Source organism: Miscanthus floridulus, chromosome 7, assembly GCF_019320115.1.
Source record: "Miscanthus floridulus cultivar M001 chromosome 7, ASM1932011v1, whole genome shotgun sequence".
Lineage (NCBI taxonomy): Eukaryota > Viridiplantae > Streptophyta > Magnoliopsida > Poales > Poaceae > Miscanthus > Miscanthus floridulus.
In genome coordinates, this window is record NC_089586.1 from 126018330 (window position 1) to 126031614 (window position 13285).

General features: G+C 43.5%; 1 protein-coding gene and 1 pseudogene across 1 annotated transcript; one reads left to right on the plus strand and one right to left on the minus strand.

The window, feature by feature from the left end:
* Positions 1-258: 258 nt before the first annotated feature.
* On the minus strand, positions 259-9803 carry LOC136467877 (uncharacterized; annotated as a pseudogene).
* Positions 9804-9832: 29 nt separating this feature from the next.
* Positions 9833-12660, plus strand: LOC136467876 (20 kDa chaperonin, chloroplastic-like). The gene is made up of 5 exons (XM_066466678.1): positions 9833-10129; positions 10931-11110; positions 11643-11798; positions 11960-12037; positions 12247-12660. Exons 1-5 carry the CDS (start codon positions 9953-9955, stop codon positions 12418-12420), a joined length of 765 nt encoding a protein of 254 aa, XP_066322775.1. The 5' UTR covers positions 9833-9952; the 3' UTR covers positions 12421-12660.
* The last annotated feature ends 625 nt before the right edge of the window (positions 12661-13285 follow it).

The window sequence follows — 13285 nt, forward strand, 5'->3', positions numbered from 1 at the left end:
CTCTAACAGATGATACATGACATAAGGATTTAAAGGGTTTAATGCCCAGACCCATATACGAAAATGGCTTAACATGGATTTCTCAAGTACGACTCAGTCTACATTATACTCCGTACTCCTGTTCATACTGAGGCCCCGTTCGGTTGACAGAATTTTAGCTGAAACTGGCTGAAAAACACTGTTCTGGCTAAATTGTTGTGAGAGAAAAATACTGTTCCGATTGAAAAAAGAAGTCGAACAAGCTGAATATGGGTAAGCCGAACGGGGCCCGAAGGTACTTACGGCATGTGTCCAGAACAAATCTAATCCCTAAAGGGGGAAAAAATTAGTAAAGAGAACGAGAAATGTGTATAGGCCCTTGCAGGGATTGCATGATCTGGAAACATGGGAATACAAATATACAATGTTGTACAATGAGGCCAAGATACTGCCCTTTCCGAGTTTTTACAAATGTCTACTAATTCAGAACAACTAATCATTACTCTGATTATAGGGATTTATCCCTGTAGCTTCGTGCCCGGAACTTAAAAACAGCGCAATTATAGACTGCAGTCATAGCTATGATGAATACTCCGACATATGTGCACACTGTTGCTGCGCAGACATAGAGGTACCTGTAGGCATTTAGGAATTTGAGTGGGTCAGCTAACAGTGAAATTGTATGTATATAGCATATAAGATAGAATATGCATATTCGATACAACAACAACAACAAAGCCTTTAAGTCCCAAACAAGTTGGGGTAGGCTAGAGTTGAAACCCAACAGAAACAAGGTTCAGGCACGTGAATAGCTGTCTTCCAAGCATTCCTATCTAAGGCTAAGTCTTTGGGTATATTCTATCCTTTCAAGTCTCCTTTTATTGCCTCTACCCAAGTAAACTTCGGTCTTCCTCTGCCTCTCTTCACGTTACTATCCTGACTTAGGATTCCACTACACACCGGTGCATCTGGAGGTCTCCGTTGCACATGTCCAAACCATCTCAACCGGTGTTGGACAAGCTTTTCTTCAATTGGCGCTACCCCTAATCTCTCACGTATATTATCGTTCCGAACTCGATCCCTTCTTGTATGCCCGCAAATCCAACGCAACATACGCATTTCCGCGACACTTAGCTGTTGAATATGTCGTCTTTTCGTAGGCCAATATTCTGCACCATACAACATAGCAGGTCTAATCGTCGTCCTATAAAACTTGTCTTTTAGCTTCTGTGGTACCCTTTTGTCACATAGGACACCAAACGCTTGCCGCCACTTCATCCACCCTGCTTTGATTCTATAGCTAACATCTTCATCAATATCTCCGTCCCTCTGTAGCATTGATCCTAAATATCGAAAGGTATCCATCCTAGGCACTACTTGACCTTCCAAACTAACATCTTCCTCCTCCCGAGTAGTAGTGCCGAAATCACATCTCATATACTCAGTTTTAGTTCTACTAAGTCTAAAACCTTTGGACTCCAAAGTCTCCCGCCATAACTCCAGTTTCTGATTCACTCCTGTCCGGCTTTCATCAACTAGCACTACATCGTCCGCGAAAAGCATACACCAAGGGATGTCCCCTTGTATGTCCCTTGTGACCTCATCCATCACTAAAGCAAACAAATAAGAGCTCAAAGCTAACCCTTGATATAGTCCTATCCTAATCGGGAAGTCATCCGTGTCTCCATCACTTGTTCGAACTCTAGTCACAACATTATTATACATGTCCTTAATGAGCCCGACGTACTTCGTTGGGACTTTATGTTTGTCCAAAGCCCACCACATAACATTCCTTGGTATTTTATCATAAGCCTTCTCCAAGTCAATAAAAACCATGTGTAGGTCCTTCTTCTTCTCCCTATACTGCTCCATAACTTGTCTTATTAAGAAAATGGCTTCCATGGTTGACCTTCCGGGTATGAAACCAAATTGGTTCATAGAGACCCACGTTATTGCTCTCAAGCGATGCTCGATAACTCTCTCCCATAGCTTCATAGTATGGCTCATCAACTTAATTCCCCGGTAATTTGTACAACTTTGAATATCCCCTTTATTCTTGTAGATCGGTACCAATATACTTCTCCACTCATCAGGCATCTTGTTTGATCGAAAAATATGGTTGAACAACTTGGTCAACCATACTACAGCTATGTCCCCGAGGCATCTCCACACCTCGATTGGGATACCATCCGGTCCCATCGCCTTACCTCCTTTCATCCTTTTCAACGCCTCTCTGACCTCAGATTCTTGGATTCTCCGCACAAAGCGCCTATTGGTGTTATCAAAAGAGTCATCCAACTGAAAGGTTGTGTCCATATTCTCACCATTGAACAATTTGTCAAAATGCTCTTGCCATCGATGTCGGATCTCATCCTCCTTTACCAAGAGATGCTCTCTTTCATCCTTAATGCACTTAACTTAGTTGAAGTCCCGTGTCTTTCTCTCACGAACCCTAGCCATCCTATAAATGTCCTTCTCTCCTTCCTTCGTACTCAAATGTTGGTAAAGATCCTCGTACGCTCTACCCTTTGCCACACTTACAGCTCGCTTTGCAGTCTTCTTTGTCACCTTGTACTTCTCTATGTTGTCCACACTCCTGTCATGGTACAAACGTCTATAGCATTCTTTCTTCTCCTTAATAGCCCTTTAGACTTCCTCGTTCCACCACCAAGTGTCTTTAGCCTCGCGTCCCCTTCCTTTGGTTACTCCACACACCTCTGAGGCTACCTTCCGAATGTTGGTTGCCATCTTGTCCCACATATTGTTTATGTCGTCTTTTTCCTTCCAAGAGCCATCTTTGATAACCATTTCCCTAAATACCTCTGACGTCTCCCCTTTTAGTTTCCACCACTTTGTTCTTTCAATCTTAGCTTGTTTATCCCTACGGTCACGCACCTGAAAACGAAAATCTGCCACCAAAAGCTTATGTTGAGAAACAACACACTCCCCTAGTATCACCTTGCAATCCAAGCATGCTCGTTTGTCCTTTCTTCTTACGAGGACAAAGTCAATCTAGCTACAGTGTTGTCCGCTACTGAAGGTCACTAGATGAGATTCTCTCTTTCTAAAGAAAGTGTTGGCTATTATCAGGTCAAAAGCTACCGCGAAGTCCAGAACTTCCTCCCCTTCCTGATTCCTACTACCATACCCAAAACCTCCATGAACTGCCTCGAAACCTGCGCTTGTAGTACCTACATGCCCATTAAGATCTCCTCCTATAAAAAGCTTCTCACTACTAGGTATAGCTCTAACCAGGCCATCTAAGTCTTCCCAGAACTGTCTCTTAGCACTCTCGTCGAGGCCTACTTGGGGGGCATACGCACTAATTACGTTCAAAACCATATCACCAACGACAAGCTTGACTAAGATAATCCTATCTCCTTGCCTTCTCACTCCCACCACACCATTCTTGAGGCTCTTATCAATCAAAACTCCTACTCCATTTCTATTCGCGACTGTCCCTGTGTACCAAAGCTTGAAACCTGTATTATCCACCTCCTTCGCCTTCTGACCCTTCCATTTAGTCTCTTGAACGCATAATATATTTACACGCCTCCTAGTCGCGGTATCAACTAATTCTCTTAACTTACCTGTAAGTGACCCTACATTCCAACTACCTAAACGGATCCTAGTTGGTTCGACTAGCTTTCTTACTCTTCGCAGCCGTCGACTCTGATGCGAAGACCCTTGCTCATTTTTCACTACACCCGGGCACCGATGTAGCGCGCCACTAAGGAAGTGACGACCCGATCCTTGGTTACTTGACACCATGCCCAGATCACAACACGGCGCGTCACGGGGGTGACGACCCGGCCCTTGCCCATTTAACATCATACCCGGGTTCCGATATGGCGCGTCGCTAAGAGGGTTCCGATATGCATATTCGATCCATGAGAAAAATCTATCACCATGGGTCACTTCTACTGTTTATGTGCTTTCGAAGAGGACAGGGGAATCAAGAACTAGGATTGACATTTTTACATCAATTTACATCAAAATCTATCTTTCAGCATATGATGCTTACAGAGAAACCATAACGTATACATTTATAATACACGACATTGTACCCTCCATTTCAAAAAGGTTGTCATTCTAGCTTTGTCCCAAGTCAAGTATTTCTATTTTTGACCATCCATTCCTAGAAATTCATATAGTTTAACAACATGTGAATTCTACATTAATATATTATGAAAGTATTCTATGGTGAACCTAAAAACATAAATCTTATAATGTTAAACTATATGGATTTCCAGGAATTGGTGGTCAACATGTTTGACTTATGACAAAGCTAGAATGACAACATTTTTTATACGGAGTACTCTATGCAAAACGGATAAGTGAGCAGGCGTTTATTTGTAAGACATTTATTCGATACTTACTTTGGTGAAAATACGCTCCAAACAAATAAGTGATTCCTCATGAGTAGCAAAACAATGGTGTATGAAGTCAATACAAGAGAATTAATGAGCAAAGGAAACAAACATGGCAATGTGACCATTTTGTCTAGAATATAGTTCCATTTCAACTGCTGTAGAGTAGAGATATCATCAATATCTTTCACCGATACATGAAGGACCAACCCAAGGTATAACATCAGAGGTGATGCATATGTTATCATAAACATCAGTATACCAGAACTGTGGAGTAACTTGAAATGCCCTGTCACAATTCATCAGCCAAGTCAGAAGGAAATGGAGAAAAGGGGTCTTGAGGCATTCTTGGTTAAAACTTACAATGAAAGCTCCAGCAACATCAATGCTGGCAAGGCTATTTGTATTCCCAAGACCAAAGTGACCAGCCATTCCCAAGAAATGCATTGCCACAACCTACACGGTTTATTGCCAACAGTAAGTCAATAAAAAACAACTATTTTCCTGATGCCATGAGTTTCAAAAAGGAAAACATCATGCTGAGCGAGCAAAGATTACCAAGAATATGCAAGAGACTTACCTGTACCCATTGTTTATGTAATGTTTTATCCAGAGAAAAATGAACTACACTCGAGACTGTTTGCAAGAAAATGAGGAAAAGAGGAATTGCATTGATTGGTTGTTGAAGAAGCAATTGCAGAAGGCCCCAGAACACTGTGTATGTAATTCCAGTGAGAAAAAGTGAATTTCTGATGCCATGTATAGCCTTTACAGGACTAGAACCAGAGGATGCTGATTCTGCTTCTGTGGAAAACATTGGAAATACCCAAGGTGAAGCAAGAACAGTGGCAGATATTTCACCCTAGCAATGACATAAAACTGTCGAGCTATTGATGCTGTGCTATGGTTAATTGGTAATGAAGTACTGATCTGATTTGCCCAGATATGCAGCAGAACCAAAAATCCACAAGAAATGTGGGTCAACCATACTCCTATAACAAACTTTGGTCTTGCTCTGAGTAAAGTGAGTGAAACTGAAAACAATACCACAACTGCAAGAACTGAGATAATCTGAAGAGACTTTACAACAGAAGAGTCAGCTTGCGCCAGTAACTTTGAAATATCAGGAAAGTGAACCCAGTTGATCCCACCTTGATGCCAAGCTCCCAGCAACAAGAACAATAAGGATAGTACATAACTTGTAAACATTTCTCTTGCCCGGGGTTAATCCAAAGCTTGTAGCATAGGAAAAGTTACTTTTGTCAAAGCTCTTTTCTTCTGCTTTATGACCAAGTGTTGGATTTGATCCTTTCAGCATTGACTGGACTGCCTTGGTCAGAAATATTAAATACAGAGTAGAAGTGAGAAAGTGCCATGTATACTGCTCTTCTTCCACAAAAGAACTTGAACCAAGACTGATGACATAGAGAAACATCCCAGCAAGAACAAGAACCTCATCAAGGTGCCAGCGTTGATCCAAATATGACTCTGAATGGTGATCAACTTGACTTAGAGACCGTGCCTTAAATAGGCAAGACACAGTGCTCATGAGGAAAAGGCATGACACCGTCATCAGAAGGATTGCAGAGACAAGTAAATAGAATGGTTTCTGTAATAAAAGAAAACAAGTCATTCCTAAGAAAGGCAAACCTAGCAGAAAGCTACTTGAAACTAAGGTACAAATCTGCAAAGATAGTAAAATTACGTCGGTTGCTCTGTGAGACAACCACTCACTCGCATATCTTAAGAAGCCGTAGTAGTTATCTGCAGTAGTCCCATAGTACCCAGCTTTAACAGACCTGAAACAAGTTCTTTTTAAGCAATGATGAACAAAGATACAGCAGTTTAAGGAGATTGTCTGCAGAAGCTCACTTGAAATCAGAACCTCGATGAAGACGTGAGGATTGATGAGAAGAAAAGGCTTTAGAAAGTAAATGGCACAATTTTTTCTCAATAGATTCATGAAGGATGTCAAGTACAATGCTGCCCTCCGAATTAATACAATCTTCAAGGCAGAAGGCAGGTACTTGTGCTTGCAGCAATCTTAAGATTTGCCATGAGTTAAGCTCTAACATCCTTAGTTTGGTCATCTGAAACAAGATGCACTCATAATCTCCAAACAGTGAAAGCTAAGAGGAATATTTAATAATATAATTTGTAAACAATTCAATATAATGATGTGACCAAGAATATAATTGAACTGATTAGGCAACCCCTGAAAATAACTTACTGAAATAATTTCAAGCTCACAAGCATACATTGTATATTCCTTGTCATTCATGATGAACCTTAATGCACCAAAAATGGAAGGTAAATAAAATCACCTGTCAACGCGTTTAAAAGCTCTGGAAGCACGACACCAAAATTATTCTTCGGAATTGGAATACCAAGTAGAAGAGCAAGAGTCGGGGCAAGATCCACCTGACAAAGGATGTCAGAGTTGTATTTTGATCTCTTGGGAGTTCGGACTATCTTTAAGAGTACTGTAATTATCTAATCAGCTTGAATGGGGATAACATAAAGCCTAGTGATTGGAAAATGTCATACAGCAACAATGTTTTCTTGGCTCAAAGAATATGCAAAAAAATGAGCAACACAAACATCCAAAGATGAACTAGAAGGTATACAGAACCTCTATAAGTAACATAAATGTATGTCATTTATAAAGTTTAGACTTTACTTGAAGTGCTTCATTCTGGTCATAGGGCGAGCAATATGGGCTCTCAACACTGTGTCCTATAAAAAGCGCAATTCAATAAATATAAATATAAATTAGAATGACAGAGAGATAAACTTTGTCAAACATGCACACATGAATTAACAATACAAATCCATCATTTGCTGGTGGACTCCTAAAGCAATCTCCCACAGATGTTGAAACATGTCGTCAGTTGTCATATAGCATGTACATGACTAGAAAAAGAAGATTATTTGTCAAAACAAGAAAGAATCACAGACCAAAAGTGTTCTGTCCAGATTATCCTGAAGGCTCACAGTATGCACCCGTCTAATGACATCATCCATCTCCTTCATCTTTTGGGTCATCAAAACACTATCATTTAAAAGTTTTAACTCAAAATTATCACCAGTCAAACCCCCCAAAAGCATGAAAGCCTGAAAGATGATGAGATGCATACCTCCGGCGGCCACCTATATGTCCAACATGGTCTAAGCCTAGATAGTGAAGAACCTGGAATTATCCAAAAGAAACAAACGAAAAAAACGAATGGCTTACTACTCTTCAAAAAGACACTGCAAAACAACCTTGTAGATAAGCACTAGACAACGAATGATATGTAAAGTGGGTTAGTTATTATAAAAAAAAAAAAAAAAAAAAACTAGTCCTGCACTGTATAGTTGTAATTCAAGCAATTAGACATAACATTATCAGTCCACAAGGAATAAGAAATGAGACAAGCACTGAGGTAAGAGAAATGAGACAAGCACTGAGGTAAGAGCGAAAGCGTACCAAGACACTCCAGTCTGTTGCAGCAAGCTCAAATTCTAAGTGGCGTGAAACATTGAAATCAACCTCAACTGTATCTTTCACCTGAAAGATAGTTACAAACAATTGAACAAAATTTTATTGATAAAAATGATAGGCTGCTAAGAACAACCAAAACATTATCACTAGGCAAGCATCAAGAGTTCAAGACATAAGCTTAAGTACTGCATATGCAAATATCTGCAAGCACAACCCAAAGTAGCTGATGCTCTCCTTAAAGAATGTTGTATCGTCACCAGGAGAATAATGAGGTTTTGCTTTATAGTGGATAAAAGTATACCGAACAAATGGTATGGAGAGGCCAATTACAAGCAAACTCTAAAATATGCGCCCATGTTTGGTCTACTGGCTTTTTGGCTAGTGGTTTCAGTAATGTTGGCAGATTCCTACAAAATCAAACAGGGAAGCAATAATGCGCTCTCGAAAGTAACTGGTAGGCTAGAGTTTCAGGCGACAGACATTATCATATTATCCTTCAACCACATGTATGAAAAACATGCCAGGGATAAAAAGACTTACATAAAAACTGCTCACTCCATCTTGTCTAGTGAATAGTGTTGGGAACAATTTGATCCATATCTCATCTCCCAACATCACTAACTTCAAACCAATCATATGAAGCTGATCTGCATAGGTGTGCATTTGTCAAGTATGATAAATATAGTATATAAGCAATTTCACATCGATTGAAACAGATACCAATAGGGAATACAAAACACAAAAGGACCTACACATACTAATGGCAGTTTAGTATACAGAAGTTATGATTAGTATGAAACAGGTAGGGAGGTACAGAGAGGTTCTAACCAAGAAGCTCTAAGAAGGCTTGAGTATTGAAATTAAATGCTACGTCTAGAAAACCTCCAATTGCCCCAGACACCATAGCCTAAAAAAGAGTACAGTTAGTATTGTGGAACACTTGAATAAAAGGGTGTCTCTAGAAAGAAGTCTTACTTTTAGTCGGGGCATTGTGATGGTGGGAGGTGCAGCCTTGGCATGGTAAGCTGCTGCTTTGCAACCAGCCAACAAAGACTGAGTGTATGGCATAGACTCCATCATTTCTTTGCTTGGACGTTTCCTGCCTCTCCCAAGTACAAATTCAGTAGGTAGTCCATCGATTACCTAAATTGACATTCATAAACTCAAAAGGCAAAAATTTAAAAAAAGGGGTAAGACAAAATATCACCAAAACATATTTGAACTATGCTGCTGAACCAAATGAACATTCATATCAATTCAGGACATACCATCAACACTAAGCGATCATACACAGGAGGGATCCCAGAGAGTTCCTGGAGTACAGAAAATAGCAAGGGTGAACATAACTGATAATGCGATCTGTTAAGAATTTTCAAATTTCAGGGGAAAATGCATAGTATCCAGTCTCCACAGCACAGTTATCCACTAGTTCAACATTCCCAAGCTTCGTTCTAGCAGCATAACAATGCAACACATAGCTGTACGAGGAGGACCTACACGAGGAACGGAAACAGTAGCAACGCCTTACCCTGTACAGAGATCTGAGCTGATCCGGGTGAAGCGTCGGCTCCTGCTCCCCAGCACTAACGGAGCCGCACGAAGGCACCTGGTAACTCTCGGCTCCACTGCACACAACCAGACGAGAGCGAACACCGTAAATTTCACAGCATAGCGAGAGTCAGGACTCAAGAGAAACCAAAGCAGAGGCACATAGGCGCGGACCTGAAGCCACGCAGCGTGGGCTTCACGGGGAAGAACCCGTAGAGGAAGAGGGAGAGGCCGGCGACCTGAAGCAGCACCGCCGCCACGGTCCACCCTGCAACGGCGGCGCCCATGGCTTCCCTCCGCCGCGGAACGGCGGAAGCCGGCGGCCCAGCGCGACGAGGAAACTAACTAACCGCGTCCCAGTGAGACGACCGACTCCTCAGCCCAGAGTTTAATGGGCCGGGACGAAGCCCATCCAGGATAAAGAGGGCTACTACACTGGGCTCCCCAGAAGCGTGGCGTGTCCCTGGGGATAAAGCGCTCGTCCGGCTCCGCTGCGGCGGCTTCCGCTGCTCTTGCTGTCCTGTGTCCTCTGTGCTATCCGCTAGACCGCTAGGGTTTATCTGCTCGAGGAATGGCGTCGCTGCAGGTCTCCGGCGCGGGGGTCGGCGCCGCGGCCTTCCCTGCGAAGGGGAAGGCCTCCATCGGTGCGCTCCGGCTTCCCTCGACGGTGATCGTCGGCGAGGTCCGCCCGGCCCGGCGGGCGCTCCGCGGCCTTGTCGTCAGGGCCGCCACCGTCGTCGCCCCCAAGGTGCGTGCCCAGGCAATGTAGCTTGGCGATGTTGTTTTCACGGGGAATGGGGGTAGTGGGATTGGTTATTGGCTATTGCCGTATTGCGTGCTGTTGCATATGTTTACCGAGGCAGAAGAGAGACGAGGCGAAGTCACTGCTGAGAGTGCTGGTGGCCCTTGGCTTTGATTGTGACGGAATATAGGCAAAATGGTTGGGGTTTGGAAATGCTGGTTTGTTAGGTTATGGTTAGCTTCTTACAATTCCATACTCTGGAGTCTGTGATGTGAATTGAATTACACTAACGTCTGGTTGTGGTTTGATTAGAAGGGCAGGCCTGCTGCACTGTCTCACTGAGTCACCAGGTCGTGGGTTCGAAGCAGCCTCTACGCAGATTTTGCGGGGGAAAGGCTTGTCTCGGTTTATCCCTTCCTCAGACCCCACTCATGTGGGAGCCTCCAGCACTGGGTCTGCCCTCTGGTTGTGGTTTGATTAATGCTTACATGTGGTGAATTGCACCTGAATCCATGGTCTGCCTTGCAGTGAATTGTGTTGTGGAGAGCATTTGTAAATGTGGGTTCAATCAGCATGTTCAAAAAGTCTGTAAAGAAATTATGTTTAATCTGTAACCGGTTACCATTTTAGTTCAATATCTAGTCTGAATCTTCATGTGTAGTACTTAACATTTTGTTGGTTGGGCCGTTGTTGGGCTATATCTTGCAGCCTCCTCACTTAGCACAGTTGATCTCATTTGTTTTCCAGAGAGTTTTTTTTTTTAATGCTTTACAGGAATGAAACACTATGCCTTTTTATTCATTGCAGTATACAACACTTAAGCCCTTGGCTGATAGAGTGCTTGTAAAGATTAACTCTTCCGAGGAGAAGACAACTGGTGGAATTTTGCTCCCTACGACTGCTCAGTCCAAACCTCAGGGTGGTGAGGTAGTTGCTGTTGGAGAAGGAAGGATAATTGGGGATAAGAAAGTTGATGTTAGCATTCAGGTATGTTCTTTGCAGACATGTAAGATCTTACGTGTCTGTTGCTTTTAATACAACTTTATATATGGGTACATATTCTCATGTGAGCAGGTGTAGCTATTCACCTATTCCATTAGCTGTTGCCTGTTGGTGGACAGAGAAATGGTACCCGCTTCAGTACTTAGAATCCCTTGTCCTACCTAAGAATTGGTTGTGATAGAGAAAGAAAAGTTTTACTTGAAAGCCATGTGTTGTCACTTTATCTCAGTTTATGAGTAAGAAAATCACATCTTAAACAAACAGAGCGAGCCTTTTACCTTACCTATTTGGAATATAACCAATCTACTAGTTAGAGCCATACTGCAAGATGGAGCTGTCAAAGCACTTGTACTGCCTGTTTGATCCACAATTTTACACATTTGATGTTATTTCTGGTTCCATCTGAATTCTTTGTACATTTGTTCTGGTGTCATAGTTCTTAATACAAGTAGGCTTTGCCCTATTGTTGGCAAGAAAAGAGAATACATGCTAACATGTGCATTTGCTACTACTTCAGGTTGGAGCTCAAGTTGTATATTCAAAGTATGCTGGAACTGAGGTTGAGTTGAATGATTACAACCATCTTGTTCTCAAAGAGGATGACATTATAGGTATCTTAGAAACCGATGATGTGAAAGACATGAAGCCTCTGAATGACCGGGTTCTAATCAAGGTAGCGATCTTATATTTATTCGATCTAGATATCTGGTTACACAGTCACCGTATCTGTGCTTATTTCAGTATACAGTATGCATTGCCATTCAGGTTGAGTTTCAACTGTCTCACCCTTGTGTTTAACACCACCTGTTTTGCATGGTGTTTCTCTTCTGACAGGTTGCTGAAGCTGAAGACAAAACCCCAGGTGGTCTATTGCTTACCGAAACTACCAAGGAGAAGCCATCTATTGGAACGGTCAGTTGCTCAGTTCTTTAGGCTCTTGGGCACTTCTTTTCTGCACGACTCAATATCGTTAATGCGATGATAATAACAAGGTGCCATGGTCCCGAACTGTACTGTTTTGGACTGTGTACGGCCGTGTCAGAGCTTAACTATGACTTTGCATCTAGTACAAACCAGAAGCAGAAAATGTGAAAACGACATTATTTCTTGGTCGGAGACAGGTCGTAGCGGTTGGCCCAGGTTCCCTGGACGAGGAAGGCAAGAGGAGCCTGCTGTCTGTGTTTGCGGGGAGCACCGTCCTGTACTCCAAGTACGCCGGCAGCGAGTTCAAGGGTGCCGATGGCACGAACTACATCGTGCTGAGGGTGTCGGATCTGATGGCCGTCCTCTCCTGAGCTGGGCTGGATAACAGAGAGAGGTGCTGTGCAGGAGCAGGATGCCATGCCATTGCCAGCCAGTGGTACCATGATTCCCTGTTGCTACATCGCCATTTTTTTGTGGGAATGGGGTTCCCTGGCTGCCTACCAATACTGTAGGCTTCCTCGCGGCTTTCCGTTTTTTTTTTCTCCTTGGTCGTCTTGTCTGACTACCCTCCGAGGAACAACAATAAGCAAGCATTCAGAAATTCGGTCGCACGATGAAAGGGCTTCACTTTGTACTCTGTCGCATGCCGTTCACGTGCCCGTGCTGTGCTGGGGGGCTCCGACAGAGGCTCAGAGCTCCGTCTACACCAGCGGCCGGCCCAAGCGGATAAGACGCTGACGCGTGCGTGGGCAACACAGCACTGGCACACTACCACCACACGCAACGCACAGAGCAGCCGGCCACGCCCCCGGACGTTTCGTGTCACAATCCAGCGTTCGCCGTCGTTCCTCCAGCATTGACCGTGCAGCCGGGAGCCAGAGCCACCACTCCCATCGCCTCACCTCTAGCGTCTACTAGCGAATACGGCTGACCGTTCACTCGACTCGATGACTCGATCAGCGTCTCCTCGCTGCCAGCCAGCCGACCTGCCACGATCCACAGTGCCACAAAAGGAGAAGCGATCCCGATCCGGTCATCTCTCGTCCGACACACAACATAGGAAGATCTCACTTTCTCACTGATTCTGAGTTGACGTCGCCGAGGTGAGCAGGGACAAATGGCGAATCGCCGCTGCAGCGCAGCGTGGGAAAGTGCAAGCAACAGCGGCTCCGACCTGCCGTGCTTTTTCCTGCGGGTTGCTTTCCCGGTGGATTGCATGGAAAAAGTTCGCCGATG